Source organism: Caretta caretta, chromosome 10 (genome assembly GCF_965140235.1).
Source record: "Caretta caretta isolate rCarCar2 chromosome 10, rCarCar1.hap1, whole genome shotgun sequence".
In the NCBI taxonomy this organism is placed as follows: Eukaryota; Metazoa; Chordata; order Testudines; family Cheloniidae; genus Caretta; species Caretta caretta.
Window position 1 is genome coordinate 61,059,865 of NC_134215.1, and position 27,115 is coordinate 61,086,979.

General features: G+C 39.4%; 1 protein-coding gene across 2 annotated transcripts in view; it reads right to left on the reverse strand.

The window, feature by feature from the left end:
- Window positions 1-27,115, reverse strand: part of UNC13C (unc-13 homolog C) — a 405,344-nt gene that overhangs the window by 220,727 nt on the left and 157,502 nt on the right. For both annotated transcript variants that reach the window (XM_048867013.2, XM_075133069.1), the window contains exons 10-11: window positions 4,520-4,689; window positions 2,088-2,203 (exon numbers count right to left, since the gene is read on the reverse strand). In XM_048867013.2, the coding sequence (XP_048722970.1) occupies window positions 2,088-2,203; window positions 4,520-4,689 (286 nt within the window). The remainder of the gene's footprint in view (window positions 1-2,087; window positions 2,204-4,519; window positions 4,690-27,115) is intronic.

The window sequence follows — 27,115 nt, forward strand, 5'->3', positions numbered from 1 at the left end:
TTTTTCAAATTAATAGGAAATTTCAATATCTATGTGGCATTATGTAAGAATATTCTATATTATAAAAAAATGAGTGTATTCATTAATTTCAAATGTTGTTTGCCTCTGCAATTACTAATACCAAACTAACCATCATTTGGAGAGGAAAGACTGAAGCTTTAAAAATACTTTTTTGAATGGAGCTCTGCCAATGCAGGCTAGTGATTCAACAACCTGATCTGTCTCCTTGACATAAGGTCATTTCAGTTAACCATTGCCGACAGAGACAATTCTAATGCTATACAAAATAGTGCAGGAACTTTCTCTTTTGTCTTATGTGCCCATGTTAATGAATTATATCATTATGTTATAATGCTCACTGAACTGTCCAGCAGCTTGAATTGATTTTTAACCAATGAATTTCAAGTTTCATGATTTAAAAATCCTGAGTTATAGGCAATTTGTAAAGAATACCTCAGCAATTACTCAAAGAACAAAGGGACATAGCAAAGATCAGGGTTTAGCAACCTTCACAGCAAGAGCTAGCATTTAATTTGCATTCAATGACAGAATTTGTTCTTCTTTGATTGCCCTCCTTGCTTAGCTACAAACAAATCCAAAAAACAGGACTGTTGAATTCGGTTTCCTGGATATTTTCAATGAGAAAAGACGACCAACAATTTTACCTTTACACAACCATTTCTCTTTAGCCCATGAGCATGTAGAAGGTGATCCTGCACTATTGATGTTAATGGAGTTCCACCATTCACTTCAAAGTGAAGCTGATCTGAGCCCTATACAACTTAGATACACACACTTGCATGAAAACAGGTGCTCAATGCAACTATACCTTAGAGACAATTTTGTAGATACCCTTTAGAGCTTTAGTACTGTACCTTTCATAGCACACCCTTACAAAGTCTATCTATTTTCTTGTGCTTTGGGGATAAAAATTAAATGGTGGGCCAGTTTGATGCAAACAGGATTTAACAGATACAGAGATGTTATCAAGTAGCTGCTGCTTTTATTTGTGATGAATTTTCTTTTAATTTATGTCAAAGGCTGCCTACTCTTGGTGCTGCTTGTTTCTCACCATCTTTCCCAGGAATTCTTCTGCCTGTCCTCATATGATTACATTTCTGGGACATTGCAGAACTATTGCACGGATATTAATGCTCATCTGCCCATGCTGCTGTACACTGTAAGGCACCCTTCAATGAATCAAAGGACGGGACAGACATAGATAACACAGATATTGTTCTCTGTTTACACAGAGAATGAAGAATCGTCCTCACTCTTCCACCCCCTATTTTGCATATTATCTATTCCCAATCACATCAAAGTCCTCATCCGGATCTAAAATTAGAAATACGCCACCCAAGTCAGTAGTTCAAATCTGAAAACAATACGGCATGAACGGGAGGAAAAAAAAGTCTAATATTTTATGGGATGTTTTCCTAATTCCATGTAAAACTCTGACAACACAATTTGATCCTGGACTTCTATTGTAGAGAAAGTCCAAATTAAACTAACCGGAAATCTGACTGAGAAAGAACTGACCAGTCAGGCCCCAGGAGGATAAATACTGCTCCCTATGGATTGCTATGGCCTGTGTGTCAACTATCCTAAACATTATATCACTGATTTCTCATGTCTCCCATGGATGATGTGGGAGCATATGTATTCTGGAGGGGTTTTTTTTGTGTGTGTGTGAGAGTGATAATTTAAAAATAAATAAATACAATCCTAGTATTCTTGATGACATTAACAAGCATGTGACTGGCATTTAAAATGTTGAGGGTAGAGAACTACAGAAGCAAAGCTTAGGAAGTCATGTGGCTATTTCACTTCTTTCTACTTTCTAACCATTTGGCAAGACCAATCTGCTGATGTAGTAGCATATCAGTCTCTCCTCCTTGGATACAGTGACTTTGAATTTGGTCATGAGATTCAATCACTAATACATATTTCAAGCATTTGAACTAAAACACCTGTTGCAGTGAAACTAAATGTATCACTGTTCTAGTCTTCATAGCCCTATATTCTCTATTTATCTAATTTCTATGGAGCAAAATGATCTTGTACATGAACAAACTCCGCCAACATACCTCATGTAAATATGTGTATTGCACATGGTATGGAGCAACTTTCTCCTCTCCTTTTATTTCAACGTTGATTTTCAACCTAATGGCACCAGAGACAGCTGATTTATCTGTTCGTTTTTCTGAAGAAACAGAAAAATAATTGTTAATTATTACCAAGAATACATTTTTGTCAAAACAGAGAAAAAATAACTGCAGTTCTAAAAATTGCTTTGGTCCAAATAATGTTTTCTATGCCCCCAAAGTCCAGCTGTTGAGCACAACATGTATTGATTTTCATACTTAGGAATTTCTAATATAATGTCATTCTTGATATCTTTGTAAACATGAGCTCCCGTATGGTCCAGGCTATGGAGCAGAATATTTTGCTGTGAAGTAAGAAATCTCCCATAATTTGTCACTCAAACAAACTCAAAATAGGTTGTACACAAACTTGTGTACTACTTTCTTTTGAAGGAAATGAGTTAATTCTCCTATTTCTTATTTACTATTTTATTATTATTGGTGCTTCCCCACGGGCATCTCCATCTTCAACATCCTCAAAGACATCCATGCCTGACGGGAAACTCCAAGTTCTGTGCATAGGTGTGATTCCTGAACTGGGGCTGAATCATACTGAAGAAAACATCTGGAGAACTTTGCATGAAGCCATCTATATTAGTCTATCTAGTTACTACTGCTCCTTGTGCGGACAGCTGTTCTTTGATTTCACCTATTATTATTCCAGCCCACTCCAGCAGAGCAATCTGACTGAACAAGCATTAAGACTTTTTTTTTAAAATAAATCTTCTGTACAGTGCTGTGCAATGAATCATGAATGAAGGGAATGGTATAAGGAGTAAGAATCTGGCATTCTTACTAATCCAATGCATTTCTTTTTTGAATCTTCCCCCCGCCCCGAAAAAGTGATGTGCGTGCACGTGGACTAAAATGACATATACCATCCTCCTTTTTAAGATATTACAATTAACAAGAGCCATCTATAAGGTTAATTGTAGAAGATAATTAAAAGCTTTGCAGTCTATGTTTTTTCTTTCTTCTCCAGTTATACAGTAAAGGTTATACAGTAAAGGTGTGTATTTTCAACATTAAATTGCTTCCAACCAAATCAGTTAAGCAACAATTTTTGAGGCATCAGTTTTATTAATTGAAAGACATTAAGGAAGTCTTTCAGGATGACAATGACTTGTTTAACTTATTAAAAACTACTCTGCATACAAATATAAAATAACACATGGCTAAAAGTTTTGTTTAATTTTCTGCAAAGAATCAAACATTTTTCTTTACATGACTGTATATTTCAATGGACAATGAAACTTGAAGGAGAACAGTGGAGAAATAAAGGTATTACATTGCGCGATGAAGATCTTTGCCGAGAAAACACGTGTTCCAACTTTGGCAAACTCCCTGTTACATAATTTACCTTTTGCAAAGCAGGCAATCTAGATAAAACATTGTTATCATATTTACATTATCAAACAAATAGAGGAGGTACAACCATAGTGGATACAAACTTGCTTTCAGAAAAAAACCAATATTGCATGCTTATCTTTAAGTTAGCTAAAATCTACTTGCAAACATTAATTATTTGAACAAATACAAATTGGCACATTGTATGTAATCATGGGCCTAATTCTCATCTCTGATACATGGGTATAAATTAGAAAAGAGCTCAATGATAACAGAATAGGACAAGTGAAATGTCAAAGGAGAATTATGCCCAGGACTTTACATAAACATATATTAAATGATAACATGGTTATTATTTGATATTCAGTAAGCAAATGCTTCTATGTGTTTTTCTGTGGCTCTTTGTAGATTCATTTCATGTTCAATGAGGTGTGAATAAAGTGATCTGAAGTATTTATTTACACTATCCTGATAGCTGTAGAAAAACTCTCTCATTTTGAATTAAATCAAAAATTTGTCTTTTGGAGTAGGCATTGCTTTAATTGGACTGCTATTCAATCTTTAAATAAAGTTTTATTTCTCTTAAGTGTGACTCAGAAGTGAGATCTAATTCCACCTTGACCTGAACCTGGAATCCAAAACTGAGTATAATTTTATATATTAAGATGGAGGTTGGCGGAAGCCCCCGGGTAGATATTGATGAACATGGAATTACCCACACCGTACACTTTTATCTGCCGCGTAGTCCCAGGCATCTAATAGTAAAGTTGCAACCTGATTAAAATCATATCAGTGTCTCCTGTCCTTCTTTTGGTGTAGCCGGACAATTATTTCTCTAAAATACTCAAAAGTGAGATCTAATTTCACCCTTTTAAACCTGGAATTCAAAACAGAGTATAATTTTATATATTAAGGGGAGTATTATTTTCATACAACAAATAACAAACAAAATGACAAAGTTCACAACAGTATACATGTTGAGATTTTGCCTAAACTAATTTTAAGTAGTAATAGAAAATGATTAATACCTAAGTTGTACCATACATCCATTTCTCCGCTTAGTGTTCTCACTTCAATTATTGTTTGTCCCAGAAAGTCATCGGATTCCTTTTTGAAATGTTGCTTTACTCTAGATTTAATATCATCATCTTCATCCCAGACTCTTACTTTTATTCTGTCTGTGGAGTTATGGCATTCACTGTAAAACAACACACAACAAGATACAGGCCATGATACATTTTCCCAAACAGACTTGTGAATTACTAATTATTATTTATTAGTTATATTATTGTAGTGCCTAGGGACCCCAGTCATTGATCAATACTCCATTGTGCTAGGTACTGTTGAAACACAGAACAAAAAAGACAATCCCTGCTCCAAACTGCTCACAATATAAAACAAGAGGCAACAGATGGTAGGGAAGCAATTAAAAAGGCAGGGAAAACAAACAGCAGTAGCCTTCAAAACACACCTACTTTCTTGAGGTATGCCTTACTTTCTTCCATGGACACCTCACCACTGGTGAATATCCCTCTCTATGGGAAAAAGTCCAGGGCAGCTGCAGCCAGGGAAGACATTGGCAGAGAGGCTCCATTAGACCCACTTAGCCAAAGTGAAGGGCCAGAACCACCATAGGGGCCTGGAACTGTTGTGGATGCACAGTTTCCATGTGGATGTACATGGCCTCTCACGGACCTTCTGGGCACTGCAGAGATTCTGAGGAATCTGAGGGATATGGGGGAGGAGCAGGAGAGGAGGGAGGTGCCCCACAGTATATTACATGAGAAAGGAGAGGCAGACTTCATACTGTCCTGATGCAATGACAGGACAGAAAACTCAGAGAGGGAACTTTGCAGAGATTTCCTCCCATCAGCTCCTATAATAAAGCCCATCAAGTTTACAGTTACTTATTTCTCTAACCACTAGCCAACTGTTGCTCAGTCTTGGCTTTTTAATGTCATCAGTAGGAATCCTCAGGTATAGAAGTCTGCAGAACCATGATCAAGCTGCAGTGTCAGGTTATAGGCAAGCTCACTTTTAGGACACTCTAGCTAGACTGATGCTTGCTTTCCATTATTTGTAGAAGCAACTACGTTATTTCAGAGCTAAATCATTCCGTAATTCTACAAAATAGTTTTAAAATGTTACCTTAGTTTTAGTTAACCTGCAAAAAGGGTCTTAATTCAATAATAAGCCTGTATCTTTAGCATGGTCTGCTGGAGTAGGCATGAGAATGGTTGCAGATTTGTAGTTTGAGTTGCAATCCCAGCTCTACCATTAATTGACAGTGTGTCAGTATTGACAGTTTCTCCAGTATTAATATGTGTGACGTTCTCCTGGTGTTATCTGGACTGGTGATCTGCTAGGTCACTCCAATCCTAGACTCTGGAAGCCAGCCTTACCCTGCTCTGCTGTGAGAACCCCCACTCCTGGGATGTTCCTGCACAGCCTCTGGCATGTAAGCTGCTCCCAGCTACGTTAGTGGGCACTTTTGGCCACCTGCTGCTTTGATTGTGAAACTGAATGACACTAGCCAATATCTCCGGTCCCAGATACAACCCTGGGAACCTCCATCTTGCAGTGTCCAGTTATGCCTGCTGGGCGCTGCAAGCCTATATGAGCTTGTCAATTTAACAGACATTTATATGCACCAGGTTTGTTATCCCAAGGGGAGTCTCTGACATGCTTCAAATCAAACGCACTGCTTCAGGTAGAATAAACAAATTTATTAACTACAAAGACAGATTTTAAGTGATTATAAGTCAAAACACAAGAAGTCAGATTTGTTCAAATGAAATAAGAGCAAAACGTATTCTAAGCTGATCGTAACACTTTCAGTGCCCTTATAAACTTAGATGCTTCTCACCACAGGCAGGCAGGTTGCCCTTCAGCCAGGCTCTTCCCTTTGATCAGAGTTTCAGTCGCTTGGTGGTGATGTCTGTAGATGGAGGTGGAAGAGAGGAAGACCATGGCAAACGTCTCTCCCTTTTATCATGTTCTTTCTTCCCTCCTGGCTTTGCCCCCTCTCCTTCAGGGTCAGGTGAGCATTACCTCATCGTAGTCCCTGACTGACCAAGGGAATGGAGGTGACTCACTCAAGAGTCCAACAGATCCTTTGTTGCTGCCTAGGCCAGTGTCCTGTGAGGCTGGACTAGGTCTGTCCCATACATGCCCTGATGAGATGTGAACTGCCCCCCTGTTCCTGGAGAGATTTGCCTGGGGTTGTTTTAAGCCATGAGGACACATTTTCAGTCTCATAACTATATACATGAAATTACAACCTATAACATTACTATAACAACAATTACTATAACATTACTATAACAACAATGCTCAGTGCATCATGAGCCTTCCGAAGACGCCCAACATGACAAACTTTGCATTGGACACCACACATTGATTTTATAAGGATGAATATGGGGGTGCAGGGTGTTCCCCCGAGATATAGAGCATATGAGTACTTGCCTTCCAACTGGCATTTGACAAGGGTGTAAGGTGTTCCCCCGAGGTACAGAGTGTCACACCTCCCCACTTAGGTTACTGCAAGAGGATTAGTCACTCACCAGCTCGCAGGCCGTTTGTGTTATAGTTCTCTTGGCACCCAGCCATCAAGGCCATGAGGTGGTGTGCCTCAGTTTCCCCATTCACACACAGCAAACCAGGTTTGTTATGGTTTCTCTGGTGTGGTCAGCTTTAAATCGGTTTACTGGTATTAACTGAGAACTAGTGTTACCATAAGGTTTAACATCAGTAACAAAATTCTTATCCCAAAATTTAACATTAATACCAAATTTCTTTTATCACAGATGGGTGTTTACAAGTATCTTTATTAAACCAAACCCTCCGTTCAGTTAGTTTAGTTTGAGGTTAGTTTGTTCATTACCCATGGTGTCCTTTGACTCTCTCCACGTAATCAGTCACTGGCTTTTCTTTCCCTCCAGTGTTCCCCTCTGTGTGGGCTCTTAATTTAATCATGTTTCTGGAATTTTGGTATCTCAGGGTCTGGCAAGATAAGGGTCCATGGGGATCCTGCACATTGGCTGGTCCTTTGGGGAGCGGTCTCCCAACCCCAGGACTGTATATATACAGAAAAAAACAGCTCCCTTTTGGGGGTTACTCGGTGTTTCCCCCTCTCAGTACTGACTCCTTCCTTGCCCCCCAGAGGGCTGTGATCAGTGCTCTCTGCGCTAGGCGTGTTTACCCTTTGATCATATTCACCTTTTCCCAGCAGTTTTTCCATAACTGCTCTCTGTGTCTCACCAGCCTGGGGGAAAACCCAATCAGTTGGGTCGTCTGTATTCTGACAGACGACCACCTGGCAATTTCCTGGTCCCAACTCCTCTGTTATCACAGGCATTGGAGCTGCATCAGTTAAATTTTGCAATCAGGGTAGGAACATTAAATCCCTGATGATAAGAGGGTATTACACACAGCCTTTCAAAGGTAGTCAGATATTCAGCAATAATCCTCCTCATTGTGTGCAGGACATAAGTGTTCCCACTTGTGCATTTTTGGAGTGATGAGAGTCTTTGGGGTCTGGGGCCTTTGGTTCTGCTTCTTTAGCAAGTCCGGCTGGTATTTTCTCTCTCTCTCTTTTTCTTCCATAGCCCTTCTGTATACAGCCTCCTCTTCTTTGAGCCTCGTTTCTGCCTGCTACATTTGAAACTCGTGGTACTTTTCCTTCTCTGCCACTTCCAGCTGGGCCAGCTCTAGTTTTGTAGCTGCCTCACTGGTAGTCATCTTCCTGCTTTCTTGGGCTTATTTCCCTCACCCGAAATAAACAAAGAGAAAATAACAAAACTGTGACCACCTCCTGTGACTGTGACTGTTCCTAGCCACTGCACTTAAGACTCACTTAAAATCACAAATATCACTGCTTAAAGTGTGAACTCCACTTGGAGTAACAAGCTGCACATACACCCTGCTCCGCTGTGCCACTGTGACATTCCTCACCCCATTTCCCCCCATTTCCCCCAGATTCTGCTCCCTCCTGTTCCTATCAGTGAAGTATCCAGCCTAGCAATGCATTTTAATTAATAAGGCTAATAAAGCATTTCAGCTAACATCTGCATGTGAAAGCCAGCATGATCAGTGGTTTACATCTGACCGATATAACCAAAATATCATCACTCCTCTTGTAGCTGCATTCAAGGATTAATTTAATTGGGGTAAGAAAAGGAAGATAAAACATTGTGTGGTTATTTTAGTGCTTGATCTGTGTGGCTGAGTAGTTAAAATGTCTATTTGTCTAAACAGTGAATGTAAAAAGGCTGAAGAATATTTCCTCGTTGGTTGCTCTAAGGAACTACATCATAACTGGTGTGATAAGAGAAGTGCTTTTCAAATTATATGGTAGCTTGTGGTAAATCTAAGTCAATGAATAAACAAAACCAGTTTACTCTAGATTGTATTTCAGTATGCATTAATTATCTGCTCTCTTTTTCTGAAGAAAGCCAACATAGTTCCTTGAGCATGGCCATCCAACTAATTAGACCGTGCAATTTAAAATCATAGGGCCCAATCCTGAGGGTAACCATTAAGATGTGTTGGCCTCAGCATGACTTTTCATGTGAGAAAAGTGACTTATATGTGTAAGAGTCTGCAGGACTGGATCCTGGTGAAGTAACTAAACTGCGAGTTAAGGCATTCTCCAACTTTAAGTCCTACAATAAGGTAGCTTGCAATGGCAAATGAAAGATCTTTCCTTCTCTCTCTGCATTTTTGAAGGACTCCATTTTTTGCTTGGTGTCAAGAGTTTGGTATTGAATTAAGAAAGTATTACAGTTCTATATACTTTGGTTTGATACTCATAGAGATGGATTAAATACCCCAGGAGGATCACGTGAGCTGGTGTAAAGGCTCATACACCTCCATGCCGCGGCTGGTGTAGCAGGGGAAAGGTGGCATGCCAGAGGAAAGGGAACATGACCGTGACATTCCTATGTGACACTGATCCTCATGTAGTTTTGGATCCCTTGGAGCTTTTTGCAGCTAGCATAACTAAGAACAACACTGAGGGTGCTCTTGAAGCTGGGGGACCAGCCTTGAACTCAGCTTCAGGGGAGTGCAACTATGATCTATCCACTGGGTGCAATTTTGGTGGGACACGAGGATCAGGTCCCTGTTTATTTGACCTCCCACTTGGTAAGACAACTCCCATCCTTTCATGTGCTGTGTATTTATACCCGCTACTGTATTCTCCACTCCATGCATCTGATGAAGTGGGTTCTAGCCCACAAAAGCTTATGCTCAAATAAATTTGTTAGTCTCTAAGGTGCCACAAGGACTCCTCGTTGTTTTTAGTGTAAGCAAAGACTTTTTGGACTAAAGTTTGGGGCTTATATTTGTCTAACACTTTTTTTTCATTCTTGAAGGTTAATAACTTCACAAGATTTGGGAGGAACCAAAGCACAATTCTCATTGGAAGTTAAAGTAAATACTGATTAAACCACAATTTATCAATGTGCACCTCCTAGTAAAGGCTGAGTCAGGTGGAGGCACTTATTCTAGATGTGTTCCTGGCACGTTATCTCATGTATCTTTTTCAAAGGGGCTTAGAACTAAACTTACATGAGAAAATTTCCTGACTCCATGAAACGTATCTTTTTCTCTTCTGGACCTTAGTTTAGTGTGTTGTGACGAGACATATTACTATCTAGGCATTTGTACCATCACCATGTCTGAGCCCTTAGCCCCAGATCCAGCCCCTCCTCCACATCGGCGCGGGCTCCCCAGGCACCAAAACCAGTGTGGTTCTGCAGAGGAAGGAGGGACAGGATCCCAGGAAGCTGAATAGTATGTGCACAGCTCCATGAAGAGGCAGTAAAATTATGGGGAAATTTACCACTGAGATTCTGGAGGCTGTGCCACGGCATGAATCCTCTCAACCTTCTTATGCCATGGACTGCATATGCCACTGTAGTCACCGATTGTTGTAACTTACATATGACACTTTGAGTCCTTGTGTGTGGGGGGTAAGAGGATTCCCCCTCCTGCTTACCTCACTTACCTGTCCAGTGCCCAGCCTATCCTGACTCTGAGGATAAAATTTGCCCCTTACAGAAGTGTTCTCCCTCCAGCCACTCTCTAATAAGAAAAGATGAACGTGGGGCAAAGTACAGTATGAGGAGGCTAAGAAGTTATTCGCTTTTTATTGCACAAAGGTTCTGGGAACATCTACGTTCCAAAGCTGAAAAGGTTGCAATATATTCAGATACTAAATGCTTCATGCAAGTTTTCATAGTTTTTCAATAGAATAGGAGGTACTGCACTCTCACACTTACGAAGTGCTATACAGACATGAATTCATAATGGTCACATCACCCCTTTTTTGTGAGTTCAAAGTGAAGATCTGGATTAACAACCTTTATAATAAATAAACATACTTCTGTAATATTTATGTAAACTTAATGTAACCTACACTGCCTCAACTCTATTGTATTTCCTTATATTGTATATCCAACATGCTCTCTTCCAACAACCCTCCAACGTCTCCAAGGTCACCATCAGAAACAAGCTCCCCACAGACCAAGTCACACCAAATCAAATCAGCACCAGGAGTTGCCAAAATCTGAAGACATACCTCCACCACTGGGATGATCAACATCCCCCACAACACACCTTTCAGGATCCATGGGTCCAACACATGCCTGTCACAACATGTGGTATATCTCATCCAGTGCACTAAATGTCCCAACAACAACTGTGTGGGTGAAAAAAGAAAAGCACTATGCATTTGAATGAACTCATACAGAAAAATGACAAAAGATAAAAACATTATCACCTGTGGATGCACACTTTTCAGAAATCAATCCCTATATCTGACCTCTCAGTTCTCACCCTCAAAGGAAACCTGCACAACACCTTCAAAAGACGAGCCTGGAAGCTTAAATTCATAACTTTGCTTGACGCTAAAAGTCACGGACTGAATAGACACATTGGATTTGTGATTTATTGCAACTATCTATAACCCACTAACGCCCAATCCAAGCAAGCATTCCTACTTCCTCCTTTCCCTCCTATGACTGGAAAGGTGTGAACTAGCCACTTCACTTGAAATGTGTGTTAACTTCTTATGCTAAACAATCTGTTCCACCTTGTATTTAGCTGTGACCCTCTGAGTACATTTCCCAAACATGAAAAAGAGCTCTGTATAAGAAGAAAATTTTCTCTCAGCAACAGAAGTTGGTCCAATAAAAGATATTACCTCACCCACCTTGTCTCTCTCTTTTAATATTTAAATCAGAAAATAACTCGTATTTTGTGCAATTCTATCTATCATTAATTTTAAGACATTGGTAACTAAACCAAGAGCTGGATGAGGAAAATGAATTTGGCTGAGAATACAACTAAATACTGTTGTATAGCAATTAATATATCTGCGTTGAGCAGAACAGTAGTTTAATCACAGAAACATATTCTCCTCATGTGTTTAGGAAGAGCTCTCTTCTTATCAGCAGAGGAGTTGCTTACTCTGAAACTTTAAAGCATCAATTTTATATTGCTAAAAGGAAATCAATTTTCTTGAAACATCTAAATTTTCTTGTTATTTCACATAGAAGTGAACTAGCACTGTATGCTGGCAAAATTCTGGAAATAATCAATAGATTAATATAGGCTAGGGATGGGGTAAGTCTACAGATGGTGATTTAGACTGATACTTAAAATGTCTGTTAAATTTCCAATACCCCCCACTCCCCGAGACTTGGTAACATCCTTACCAGCCAACTTCCACTTATGCAAATTGTAACAGCTGCCTTGGAAACCACAAAAGCTTTTCCAGTGGTTTATTCATTTAATTTAAATACAAACGCAATGAAATTATGAGCAAATTAATGTTGTTCCTCAAATACAACAGTGATTAAACTCAAAAGCTACAAGAACCTAAGCTCTGGGGGATTCAACTTATTGCCTGAAACACTGTAATAAGACACACATGCATTCACAATATGTATAAAGTGAATTTGTGGTAGTTACAAAAGGGCATTATGTTTTTTGTTGAGGAGAAGGCCTCGTGGAAGAAGGCTTTGCAGTCCCAACACCAATTAAAAGATGCAGTCTGTAGAAATGTGGGAGGCAGCCAGACAAAGGACAGACTAGATTACGACAAAAATACTCCCTTGCTCCCCAGCTCCTCTCAACTTGGGGAGTTAAGGCTGCTTTGTGCTACACAGCCTTTGTCATAAATATAAAGGGAAGGGTAAACCCCTTTGAAATCTCTCCTGGCCAGGGGAAAGCTCCTCTCACCTGTAAAGGGTTAAGAAGCTAAAGGTAACCTCGCTTGCACCTGACCAAAATGACCAATGAGGAGACAAGATACTTTCAAAAGAGGAGGGAGGGAAACAAAGGGTCTCTGTGTGTCTATATGTTTTTTCTGCCGGGGATAGACCAGGAATGGAGTCTTAGAACTTTTAGTAAGTAATCTAGCTAGGTATGTGTTAGATTATGATTTCTTTAAATGGCTGAGAAAAGAATTGTCCTGAATAGAATAACTATTTCTGTCTGTGTATCTTTTTTGTAACTTAAGGTTTTGCCTAGAGGGGTTCTCTATGTTTTGAATCTAATTACCCTGTAAGGTATCTACCATCCTGATTTTACAGAGGTGATTTCTATTTACTTCTATTTCTATTAAAAGTCTTCTTGTAAGAAAACTGAATGCTTTTTCATTGTTCTCAGATCCAAGGGTTTGGGTCTGTGGTCACCTATGCAAATTGGTGAGGCTTTTTATCCAACATTTCCCAGGAAAGGGGGGGTGCAAGTGTTGGGAGGATTGTTCATTGTTCTTAAGATCCAACGGTCTGGGTCTGTAGTCACCGAGGCAAATTGGTAAGGCTTTTTACCAAACCTTGTCCAGGAAGTGGGGTGCAAGGTTTTGGGAAGTATTTTTGGGGGGAAAGACGTTTCCAAACAGCTCTTCCCCAGTAACCAGTATTTGTTTTGTGGTGGTAGCGGCCAATCCAAGGACAAAGGGTGGAATATTTTGTACCTTGGGGAAGTTTTGACCTAAGCTGGCAAAGATAAGCTTAGGAGGTTTTTCATACAGGTCCCCACATCTGTACCCTAGCGTTCAGAGTGGGGAAGGAACCTTGACAGCCTTAAATCCTGCTGAAGTCAATTATAGATTCCTCTTGCATAGAAGAATCCTCGGATGACACAGGGCTTCTGTTATAGCTCCTATGCCATCTGTTAGGGGGCTTATTCCTTCACCCACTTACTTCCCCGGTCCTTCTCGCATGAACAGAGAGCAACAATACCCGAAGTCCAAAGGTGCAAACAATTCGATGTTTATTGGGGTGAACTTCCAGCAAGCATAATTCCAGTTTCCTTCCTTAGTGTCCCCCTTCCCAGCTCTGACACCACAGAGCCTTACACCTGTGTCCCTGTTCCCATTCCTGCCCTTAGCCGAACATAATTCCAATTTCCCCAGCCCCATTCCCTGTTCCCATTTCCCACTTTAGCAAAACATGATTCCAATTTCCCCATCTCCCCCACCCACCCACTTCCTGATTGACTGCAGACTATATAGTAAAACTTGAGTTCTGCTTAGCTATACCTTAACCAATCATTTTCCTGAAATTTAACTAACCAATCCTAACATATTGTAACATGATTATGTAACCAAGTATATCTCACCACCTTAATTCGTTTACACCCAGCAAAATTAATTATACAGCAGAGAGGAACAATCACAGAACCAGACAGAGATTACACAGACAAACAATAGCAAAGTGGGAACTATAATGACAAAACAATACAGAAGTGAGGATTTCACATCCCAGCTATTGATAAGTGAGTTCTTGCCATACAGGATGCTATCAAACTAAGTTTCCTTTTACATTTTCTAGACACTTCCCTTTCTCTGGAGGTGACAGGCACTATCAGGACAGGATTGTATTCCTAACAGCCCAATAGCACCTTATTTTAATGTGCCTAGTTTGGAATGTGAGGATGTGACCAGTTGCTTCCCAGGTTATGGCTGCCTCTGTTGCCTAGCCAAAAGATCTTAGCCTAAGCACAGGGCCTCAGACGGTCACAGTAAGAGAAGGACCTTACACTGGCAGACCGTGATTTTGATTCTCTCTTTTATACCTCTATAACTAGCTAAGTGACAAGAATACACCTAAATTCTTAGAGTATAGGCCTTTACAGACAGGCCTGAATATTTATATCCTAACACCATCCCCTTCTTAGTGTATGGCTTAAGGGAGGAAGTGGGTGGAGAAGCGCCCCTGTACAGAGCCAGTCCCTAGCTGCCTGAATGGTCCCTGTGGGCTGCTGGCAAACAATGTCAAAGAGAAAACTTCAGTCTATTGTCTTAATTACAGGGGACCAGGCTGGTGCCTAACAATCTCAAAGGTAGCTCAAAGTTTTCTTTGCCCTTCCACTTGAGCTGATCACAACTTGACCAATGCAGAGACTCTGGGCCTTAGGTAACACAGTGACAGGTGTCTTAGAAATATCTATAATAGATAAAATAAGTGTGCTAGTTTATCAATTTGTAATATAAGCTGCGTGGGAAAATCCTAGAGTAGCTGGAAACAAACTAAGTCATTATCCCTCAACCACTAAGCAAAAGGGTGAACCTGCAAACCTTCTTATATTCCAGAATGATTCTAGACATGTGCCTGAAAAGATAATGTGCTCAGCCAATGTCAAATCGCCTTTCAGCATACTGTATTTGAATCACAAGAAGCAGGAGTTGAATTGGGAGTTGAATTGTGTCAAGGAGTAGTACCATTTCAAAATCAAGCCCGAATGAGACACAGCACCCAGCAGTTTGCACATATGTTCAAACTAGGCTCATGCATACTCTGCTGTCCCTGGGTGGAGCCTGGATGCCCTCCAGAGTTCCACTAGACTCCTCAGGCTTAGCTTCCTCTTGCTAGGGCTTGAATGCCCACCAGGGCTCTGCTGGTCTCCTTGGCCATGTCTCCCTGTCAATGGAGTTCAGAAGCCCAGTTGATGTGATGTCTCTCTGTGATGGAATACACCCCTATTTTAATAATCTTTGTAGAAACTATGCCTTGTATGCCATTTGAAAACTAATAACTCTCTGGTCAATAATATCATGGTGAAATGTAAACAACATTATATGTGAAGTTATGAACATAAGCTGAAATCATGACTGAAGTGTGTTTACTATACAGGTCTGGGGAGTGGCTAAACCTATTTCTCAAAGACAAAGGATAAATTGACGCCTGGCTGATGGACCATCACTTGACAAGGAAAGGGGACAGATCTGCATCTTAGCAAACAATGTAGCAAATTTTTCCCCTACCAGACTCCATGTCTTCTTGCTCTCAGCTGCAAAGAACTTTATGTAGGGGTCACTCTCAAGAAGATGCATTTCAAAGGGTAACTTAACTATAAATAAAAGGAGTACTTGTGGCACCTTAGAGACTAACAAATTTATCTGAGCATAAGCTTTCATGAGCTACAGCTCACTTCATCGGATGCAAGTACTCCTTTTCTTTTTGCGGATACAGTCTAACACGGCTGCTACTCCGAAACCTGAACTATAAATGTGAGGTGCAAAACCACCCCATGTTATCTCTCTCCCTGTCCATCGCCCTCTTTGCACCTAACACAACAGATGAAACAGCTGTTGGACTTTGGGGGAGGATTCCTGACCTGAAGATTTTGATCAGTAATGCTGTTGGAAGGATGTGGTAAAAGACTTTACCTTAAATCAAGTATAGTTTTTTTAATTAGGCACTAGGAAGCATTTTATCTTTATTTTTCTTGTACACCATTTCTGACTTTTATGCCTCATTACTTGTACTCACTTAACATCCTATCTTCTTTTGTTAATAAATATGTTTTATTGTTTAAGCCAATCCAGTGTGTTTAAGTTAAATTGTCTGGGTAACTCCATAACTCCAGGTGTCAAGTCGTTGTGCATTGTTTCCTTTGAGGGACAATGGACTTGATATCTCTGGACTGTCCAGAAGAGGGCTGAACAGTGCAGATCATACATTTTTGGGGGGGAAATCCTGGACTGGGTGTGTGTTGCGGTCGCTCTACAGAAGTAATCAAGGTAGATGAGAGCCCGAGTGTTTTTGCACTGTAAAAAAACAAAAGAAATAGTATCTCATCTCATACAAATACTGTAATGCAATCTCTTTATCATGAAAGCAGAACTTACAAATGTAGAATTATGTAAAAAACCCCACAACTCCTTTTATATATATAAAATAAAATATATAAAATAAAAATATATATAAAAATGTTAGAGCCTGCAAGTCCTGCCTCTTGTTCAGCCAATCGCTCAGATAAACAAGTTTGTTTACATTTGCAGGAGATAATGCTGCCCGCTTCTTGTTTATAATGTCACCTGAAAGTAAGAACAGGTGTTTGCATGGCACTGTTGTAGCTGGAGCTGCAAGATATTTACGTGCCAGATGTGTTAAAGATTCACATGTCCCTTCATGCTTCAACCACCATTCCAGGGGACATGGGTCCATGCTGATGATGAGTTCTGCTTGTAACAATCCAAAGCAGTGTGGACCAATGCATGTTCATTTTCAGCATTTGAGTCAGATGCAACTAGCGGAAGCCCGATTTTTCTTTTTTGGTGGTTTGGGTTCTGTAGTTTCTGCATCCAAGTATTGCTCTTTTAAGACTTCTCAAAGCATGCTCTACCCCTTGTCCCTCTCAGATTTTGGAAGGCACTTCAGATTCTTAAACCTTGGGTCAAGTAATGTATCTATCTTTAGAAATCTCACATTGGTATCTTCTTTGCGTTTTGTCAAATCTGCAGTGAAAGTGTTCTTAAAATGAACAACATGCGTTGGGTCATCATCCGAGACTGCTATAACATGGAATATATGGCAGAATGCGGGTAAAACAGAGCAGGAGACATACAATTCTCCCTCAAGGAGTTCAGTCACAAATTTAATGAACACATTATTTTTTTAACGAACGTCATCAGCATGGAAGCATGTCCTCTGGAATGGCGGCCAAAGCATGAAGGGCCATATGAATCTTTAGCATATCTGGCATGTAAATACCTTGCAGTGCTGGCTAGAAAAGTGCCATGCAAATGCCTGTTCCCACTTTCTGGTGACATTGTAAATAAGAAGAGGGCAGAATTATCTCCTGTAAATGCAAAAAAACTTGTTTGTCTTAGCGATTGGCTGAACAAGAAGTAGGACTGAGTGGACTTATAGGCTCTGAAGTTGTACATTGTTTTGTTTTTGAGTGCAGTTATATAACAAAAAAAGTACATTTGTAAGTTGCATTTTCACGACAAAGAGATTGCACAGTACTTGTATGAGGTTAATTGAAAAAAACTATTTCTTTTATCATTTTTAGAGTGGAAATATTTTTAATAAAAATAATATACACTTTGATTTCAATTACAACACAGAATACGATATATATGAAAATGTAGAAAAATATCCAAAAATATTTAATAAATTTCAGTTCGTATTCTATTGTTTAACAGCGTGATTAAAATTGCGATTAGTCACGATTAATTTTTTTGAGTTAAATGCGTGAGTTAACTGCAAATTATCCATAGCCCTCTTTTAATTATGAAGCAGATATAGCATTAATTTAAAAAAAAAACATAAGAAGAAACCCATTTTCAACTGTTTAAAAATCATTAAGTGGAGGTTAAATTTAGGCATTACATAATAAATTTCATAATTATTATTTTAGTATCTCATTTAGCTGGGATTTGAAAATATTTCAGAAAAAATAGGTAATAAAATTTGAAGCACTGGCTGGATCTTTTGCTGGTTCTTATAGTACTGTTTCTGTTAATGGAATTTCTGGGGAAAGCCATAACTCTGAGAATCTAAATGGCTTAATTATCATTGTCTTCAATAGTTCTGTCTTTTCCTCATTCTCTAATTTGTTTAACTGTTTTTGTTAAAAAAAGCTAGTCTCCAAACCAGTTCAGTATAGTTTTGATTTTGTCCTTCCCTTCTCAGATAATGGGTCTCATCAAAAATCCACTGAAGTCAAGTCACTGATGGCTTTGGATCAGACCCAGCATTTTCTTTACCACAATTTCTGCAGTAGAACTCAGATTCTGCTGTTATTTGCTTTGACCAAGATGTCTTATTTTTACAAAACTAATATTCTGGGGATGTAATTCTTAACTTTTGAAATAAATGCTTAATCAAAATGCTGTTATTCTAAAATAAATAATGATAGAACTAGAATTCAGCTGAACTTTAGATTTATATCTACCTTGATGATGATCAAGCAACAAGACAGAGGGCCGGGCTACTAGCATATTATAGGTAAGACCGATTGCCCCTTTCCCAAGAACTGGATCTCAGATATCTAGAATCATTTTAGTTCATTCTATTTCACAGTCTACTTTAGTGGCTTTATATAGATATTGAACAGGATAGGAAGTGGACAGATGAGGTGAGGGCTCTGGAGATGGTGGTGTAGGTCTCCATTATGACTCTCTGGGTGTGGCCTGAGAGAAATGGATGAAACCATCTCAGAGCAGTTCTGTTAACTCCTGCCACTTTTCTGATACCAGACAAGAGAAGTCCATAGTCAATGTAGTGTGCATGTTTTTCCCTGCTAGCAGGAATAAGAAAATAGAGCTAGCAGCTGAGAGCCTATATTGTTAATATTGTTCTACTGATCAGTGCAGCAACAAACAGACTCTAGTTAGGAAAACAAACATAACGTATTAAAAATGTCCTTCAAACAGTTAAACCCTTCAAGATTTCTCCCTGACTAAACATTCCTGTCTTTCATGTATAATAGAGCCTACAGTGTCATTACAAGGCAGATCCACCTATTAATCCTGGAGGAAAAGTAATAAGAACACAACAACATCTTACCCAACATAAATATTAGGTGTAAAAATAGTTATTCATTATAAAGGTATGTGGAATGATCTAACAACATAGAAACAACTGTATAAGACAAAATGGAATGTCTAGCACTGTGATGCCAGTTCTATTCAGCTTTTTGAGAGAGTCAGCAGGAAGAACTGTCACTTTAACTTCATAGTGAACCCCAACCTCATTCAGTTCCTTCAGTAATGTATCTAGCATTGAAAAGATAAAATAATAGAATATGCCTGCATATATTAGTGGGTCATATCTTTGAAGAGACCTGATAGAGGACTTATTGAGAAGCAAGATTCAAAGCAGACGAACCACAAACTGTAAAGCTACCTTAAACCAAATTTGAAAGTCTTCTGTTGAATTATCATCACTGCTTGTTTGGGGGTTTTTCCTATTGATTCTTTGTCAGCAGATGGCTTCCCAAATCACAGTCTTAAAATACACATCAATTTTCATTATGCATCCACGGTTTGACAGATATAAAAATAAAAAATTGAATGTCTTCCTGAGTGAAAGATTTTTCTAAGTATTCAGTTTCTTCTCCCATACTTGCACAGCAGAGATTATATCCAGAAAAGAGACCTTGCTATTTCTGAAAAGAATGTGCAGTTGAACTCAAACAGCTCATATGGATGGTAATGATCTCTGGAAGTCTGAACGCTTATTTATTACTGCTAATTACACTGAGCTGAATGCTATCTTGATTGATACAGGAATGTCTTTTTCATCTACCCCAGGGCATTGAGAAGCAATCTCTGGTTATAGATAATTCCCAATGTGGTAATATTCTGAGAATGAATTTGGCTCTCAAAATCTTCCAGCACTTATCTCACACAGTAGCATTTTAGACAAGATTTCTAGTACAAAAACCTCTTGTTCCAAAGTCGGTTCATTCAATTCTTTGTACTGGGGCCATCCATTCTTCTCTCTTTAATTTCTGTTCATCCTTTCAAGTAATTAAACTGAGATCCATTTATCTTCTCTAGCAGTGGAGGAATGGTTGACATTTTGTTGTTTGGGTAAGTTATTAGATCAAGTATTTCTCTGACAGCCCCCTTGGAGTTCAAGGTCAAGCGAGTGAATTGGACTACATTGAACACAGCAGATGTAACAGGGTATTTTGAATACAGTATCAATTTTTTCAAGGTTGTTCTTCCTCAAAAGCACCTTTACTGAAGTATCTAAATAATAAGTCTTGGCATTTAAGCATCATAGCACTTAATTTCCAAATGCTTTCCAGGAATATTAATGAATTTATCCTCACAGCACTCCTATGAGTTGCGTAAGAAGTATTATCTTCATTTCACCTACTCAAGCCATCAGTGTCAAAGCTGCAATTAGAACTCTTGACTCCCAGTCCCATGTTCATTCCTCAAGCAAAGCAAAGCAAAGGAAAGCACAGCACAGCACACCACACCGCCTCTCTGTACCCAGGAAGCCCTTACAACAGGGACAAAAATATCTATTGGGTAGACAGGGCAGCAAATGCCAATCGGATCGTCGTCAGCAGTGTAAACAAAAAAGGCTGTAGCTCTGAGGGAGCGCTATATTGCAACTCTTTTACCAAATCTGCCAGTCTCTGCCATGCCTGGAAGTCCATTTTCTGCCAATCTTGCCTCCTTACTGGTCATCTTAGGTGCATCTACTTCTGGTTGGTCCAGAGACAGAAACTTTTCACCCCTCCGCTTCATAAAAGCATCCCATTAGTCCATTAAGCCCTAATCCTTAAATCTACACCTGTCATAAAGATGACCAGCTCAGATCCTCAGCAGATGTAAATCAGAATAGCTCCATTGACTCAATGATGTCACCTTTACAATTTACTCTTACGTGCAGTTTGGGTGATTCTCTTAAATATAATACTTCATAATCTTGGTTAGTATAATAATAAATAAGAACAATAATAACAACAACAACAATTAGAAGAAAAACATTCATTCAGATTGACATAATTCACACATCATTCATCTCTTTGTTTACATATTATGTGATATGTACCTTTGTAATGAATATTTTACAGTTATAATTTAGCTTGCAAAGAACTCTTATATCAACACTGAATTTTTCCCACCATCCATGTATAGAATAGGGAAGGTGGCTGCAGGTTAATTGGAGCACCTGCAGTCAATTAAGCCCCTGTTAGGAACCTAATAAAACCCCCTGCTTCAGGCAGACAGAGGAAGAGGAGGAAGGAGAGAGGACTGGAACTTGGAGGTGTGCTGTGAGACTTGGAAAATCAGGGAACTGAAATAAGGGGGACCTGCACAGTAGGGGAGGATGGCTCCCTTCCCCAGCATCTAAGGACTGCAGGTACCCCCCCCCCCCGGGGGAAGAGACCCGCAGGGGTTGAGAGGGGCTGGGGCTCAGAGTGAGGAGCAAATCCAGAACCCTCCCCCGCTTCCCTCCTTTACCTCCTTCCTGGGCCCCATGCCCCAAGAACAGGGGCAAGGGGTGGCATCTTAGCTCCCCGCCAAGAAAAGCGCAGGACCCACCAGGCTAACATTGGCCATCTTGTCACACATGTAATAATTTATTGTAAGTGTGAGCAAACGAAATGCATGAAGGCATGCAAGCACATAACAACCCTCACCCCAGACTGTTCTGGGTTTAAGCAATATTGGCACTAATCACTATTTAGTTATCTGTTCAGATCAGTATTTTATTGGGAATTTTTTTGTGTGTGTGGCTTCCCTAGAAGTGATATTGTATCAGGCCACGAAGGAAGCTATAGAAAGGCGACTTCCTCATTACCTAGAACAGACTGTCCTCACTGAATTATTGTGACCACCAGAGCTCGATGGCTATATTTCACTAGAACAATAGAATTATCAACCACAGAAGTGAGACTCATGGCAGCTGGAGCCAGAGCTTTCTTGGAAGCCGGCCCATGATGGTGGAACTCACTGCCAGATCATCTTAGAATCACCTCAAATCTCAATATCTTCAATACAAAAATGTAAAACACATTGCTTTGACCTAGCTTTCCTCAAATAATCATTTGCTCAAAAAAGAGTTTACGGTTCTGTATAAAAACCCAGACAAACAGTGCACACTTAAAGGGGGATAAACAGGACTGTTATATTGAACAGTCTCCCAAAAGCAAAATACACATTTTTTCCATCATCAGATTACTATCAGTTCTCTCATATTAATTGTCAATGCCTGCCATGATCAGTGAGGATAAAGTACTAGGTGTTTTTCCTTTGTACGAAAACTATAGTTTTGTTAGGTGCATTGAAGCTGAAAGGTGAACTTCACATTCTCTCTGTATCACAACTGTGACAGCAACAGATGTCTGTATGCCCTTAAAGCACACTTTTTTTCAGAGATCAGCCGAATTTCAGGTGCATTTTCATGCACAGAAACATTGATTTTACACCGACTTATGCTGACAAGCCAAACAATACAAGCTAAACCCAGCAGCATCGTTTTAAGTTTGACTCGTAAAAAAACCCACCAGTATCATTCAGAAAGGTAGATTTTTGTAGGAAAATGAAGCGATCTACCCCTCTAGAATCACGTTAGCTCTCTTTTACTCTTGCTTGCACACATGCGCACACTTTATCATAGTGGTTACTTCAATTTAAATATGTATACACTGGTATACAAAAGAGAATAATTTATTTATATTACAATAGCTCTCAGAGCCTCCAGCTGAGAATGTACTGTCTAGCATAATAGGGGCCCCAAACATATAGGAAGGTAGTTCCTAGTCTGAAGAGCTAACAGTCTAAGGGGAAGGTGTCCAGTTCCCCTTGTAAATAGTCCCCTGAAGAGGTGAGGCAGAGAAAGGAAGCACCATCATCACCACCATTTTACAGATGGGTAACTGAGGCACAGAGGGATTAAGTGACATGCCCAAGGTCACATATGAAGTTTGTGGCAGAACCAGGAACTAAATCCAGATCTCCCAAGTCTCAATCTAATGCCTTACCTGCAAGACCATCCTGAATTACTTTTGATGTCTACTTATTATTAGTGAAAGTAGACTTTTAAACAGAAATCATCATCAGATTGCTAAATGTAAACTTTAACACTAAGCATGCAAGCGGTCCCAATTATGTCAGGGGGATTACGCATGCTGAAAGTTAAAATATGTGCAGCACTTTGCTGAATTGGGACCTAAGAAATTAGTTTAAAAAAAGGGTAGCACTGGCATATAAACCAGATGATACAGTAAATTCAAAGAAAGGTTTTGCAAAGCCAAGTCCAAGCAAAATGATCAAGAATATTTCCTCAGCAAATCTCTACCTCCTCCCTACATATATGCATAGAGTAACTGGAGAAAAACATTTTAAAAATCAGATGGTGAGAGGAAAAAATCCTACCCATAGGCAATTAAAAAGTATAGAGAAAAAGCAAATTTTTTGGCTTTAAACCAGAAGTTTAATTTTCCAACTACATAGTTTGCTTCAAAGCATGTTACTAATAACATAATCAATTCAGAGTAAAAATAAACAAAGAAAAGCACGCAGTGTCTAGACTTGTTACAAGCAGAATTTTAACGAGTAGTACACTGTAGACACAACCTGAAGGAATTACAGAAGATCCCATCTGCAGTGGCAAGATCAGAAAGAAAAAGTACCAATGGAAGCCAACACAAGGTGTTGTCAGTCGAGTTCTACATATGCCAGTAGAAGAAAAATGATATTTTCTGTCTATCTCCTTTTGTCCTTCAATTTGTTGGGTCTAAAGCATTTCCCTTTGATCATATCAGAAAATCAGATTCTAACCCCTCCTTGAATTGAAAGACTTCAGAGTTCAGAGGGAAAATGTAACAGCAGACTGAAGTCTAGCATGAGCGCAAGAGGTACTATTTAGATTCCAAGCATGGTGGAAAACACATGTTCATGGAAAAAGAAGATAACTGAGTCTTGAATCAAAGCCACAGTTATGGGCAAATGATGAAATAGGGTCAACATGTGCTATCAGTTTGAGTGGGGCTCATTATCCAGGATATCACTGAGTGACCAATAGAAGGGGAACTCTTGTTGTACCTATGAACTGCTGCAGAGATTCTCAAACTGGGGGGGGGGGGGGCGACACGGGAGCATGGAATGTATTCTGGGTGGGAAAGAGAACTTTTAAGGAAAAAAAATGTACTGTGCACGTTCACAGCTGGGTGGCTGAGAACAGCGGCTGTTGGACAGGCCCCCAGATCTGAAAGCAGCACCGCCGCCAGCAGCAGAGAAGTAAGGTTGGAAATACCATACCAGGCCACCCTTACTTTTGCACTGCTGGTGGTGGTGGTGCTGCCTTCAGGGCTGGGAGCCCAGCCAACAGCCACCGCTCTCCGCTCTACCTTCAGAGCTGGGTGCCCAGAGAGCAGTGGCTGCTGGCCAGGCACCGGGAGTGGGGGGCTGGAGTGTAAACTACTACAGACAAAAATTAGGCGGCATAATCAAATATGTTTGAGAACCACTGAACTACAGAACAATAACGTTCAAACAATGCACATTTCAGGCAGCATGCTCAGCAATGAGATGAAAGCCTCAGCATCAACTGACAGTCAGCTCTACCAAACAGAGTCACGACTGATTAAGAAGCAAAATGAATGACATAATCCCTTTCTTCCCTGTTGGAAGGCAAACGTGGGTCACATTTGATCTGCTTTAGCTAGATGATGTGATCTCTCATGAATGGGTTTCGTAGGCACCTAAAGCCACCTCTAGTTTCATACACAATATTAGATCAGTGCACACACCTTAAAGGAAGGCAATTAGGTCTGGGTACACTGATTTTCAGTTTACCAACAATGGTCTTAGATCTGCATATACACTAGGGATGTTTCAATTCTAAACAGTATATTCAACAAATATTACCTTTATTCATGTAATAATTTGACGTAGTGAGGTGTGGAGTTATTGGAACCGTGGTGATGTGTAAAAATAGTTTAGTGTCTGGGTCCTACCTGGGATTAGAATTACCATACATCATTTATTTCCCCATTTTTGGAATTAAGTTTTAGAGTAAATGGAATGAGATTTGAACTCCAACACTGGTTCAGTTAAAAGCTTCTTGCTGGTTTGAGACCAGCCCCCTAGATAAAGATAAGCAGGATAAAGAGTCTTATTCAGCTGAAATGCAGAACATACCACTAAGTGCAGTACTTTGCACTCCTTGAGAACTCTACCTCCTAGTTTACAACATTCTTTAAAAATAGATTTAACTATTTTGTAGTCTTCTGAAAGTGCTTTAAATGTAAGGCATTTCTTTGTCAGCATCAGCTATCTACAAAGATTACTGTTCAACTAAGAAATATGAACAGAGCTCTCTACATTCATACATACTTTACAAGCATAGTGTTGGCTGACGATCCAATAAAACTCATCCATTTAAATATTTTAACAGAAATTATATTCCAAATATCAGATCCTGAGCTAGTATAAATTGGCATAGTTCCACTGAAGTCAATATAAATATAATGATTTACATTAGCTGAAGATCTTGCCAGAAATTTTCAACTAGTTCCAATCAGCAGCTATGTTTTTGGGCAATGCAAGAGTCAAAGTCCACTTTTTCACTTGGAACTACAGCGACCAGTATAAACCACTAGATGCCAAGTGATGGATTGTGGTGTAGTTTATTGGAATTTCCAAAGGGAAAAACTGTTTTTCTTTTGTTGTGTGTCATATGCACCTCAAACTATATTTACAGAACAGAACACGACTGTTTCTTTACTAGTTTTTTCTTCCCTAATTCTGTTAGGGAAAAAAACGGTATTTACATTAATTGTGCTGTTATGTGGCAAGCAACACATTAGAGTACTTAATAAATGATACTTATCACTCACATGATTTGGAAAGAGGATAAAATTTGGATAGTCACATTTTTCCTTTCCTTTCCTTCCTTTTATGAATATTTATCTAATTATTTCTCTACCACCACGATGCACCAAATATATTCCACTATCTAAACATTTTGTGCTTTCAAGTGTTATGCCATTTCAATTAACCAAAACTGATTTATATGAAAGACGGGGACATATTTCCACAGGCAGATAAAAATCCCATGTGCTACTTGGCTGTATGAATGGCTTATGTGGGGAAGCACTAGAAGCATTAACATATATAAACAGACATTTCCCTTCAACTGGCACACTACTGTTGAATTTTGTACACACTCTTAGAAATAAAGCATAGGATTATTTAAATATTGAGCTGGGTCAAAGAAAAAGTTTTGTATAGCATAAAACAAATCCATGCTTGTAATCTTAGAATTAAACCTCCTAAAACTTCAAGCCTTTGTGCTAAAATTTAAATCTTGGATGGCAAGTATAGATGATATACATGTAGAGATTAAATCATACAATTCTTATATGATTAATTCTTAACCAGTTCATAAGGAGATAAGAATTACCATACCAGATCAGACCTACGGTCCATCTAGCATCATGTTTCTGATGATAGCTGGTAGCAGATGTTTCAGAGGAAGGTGCTAAAAAACCTGAAGACATGTATGGGATAACCTGCCTATAAGGCATGTTTCTTCCTCACCCCCTCAGTTAGAGGCTACCTTATACCCTGAAGCATGATAGTTAATAACCCTATTTTAAAAAAATAATCCTTATTAGTGTAACTCTGGATCATTTTTATTTATGAGAAATATTTTATTCCTCCTGAAAAGGGTATGTTGTACAAAGGGACAGCCATTATATTATTATATCAGCAATAGGGAAAATAATGGGCCTAAGGCACATAAAGTTGCCAAAGGAACATGAACTATCTATTCAACTATTTTGGATTTTGCAGCAAAAGTCCTCTTCAAACAGGAGCCATTTCAATAATCCGTTTTAATTCCTTT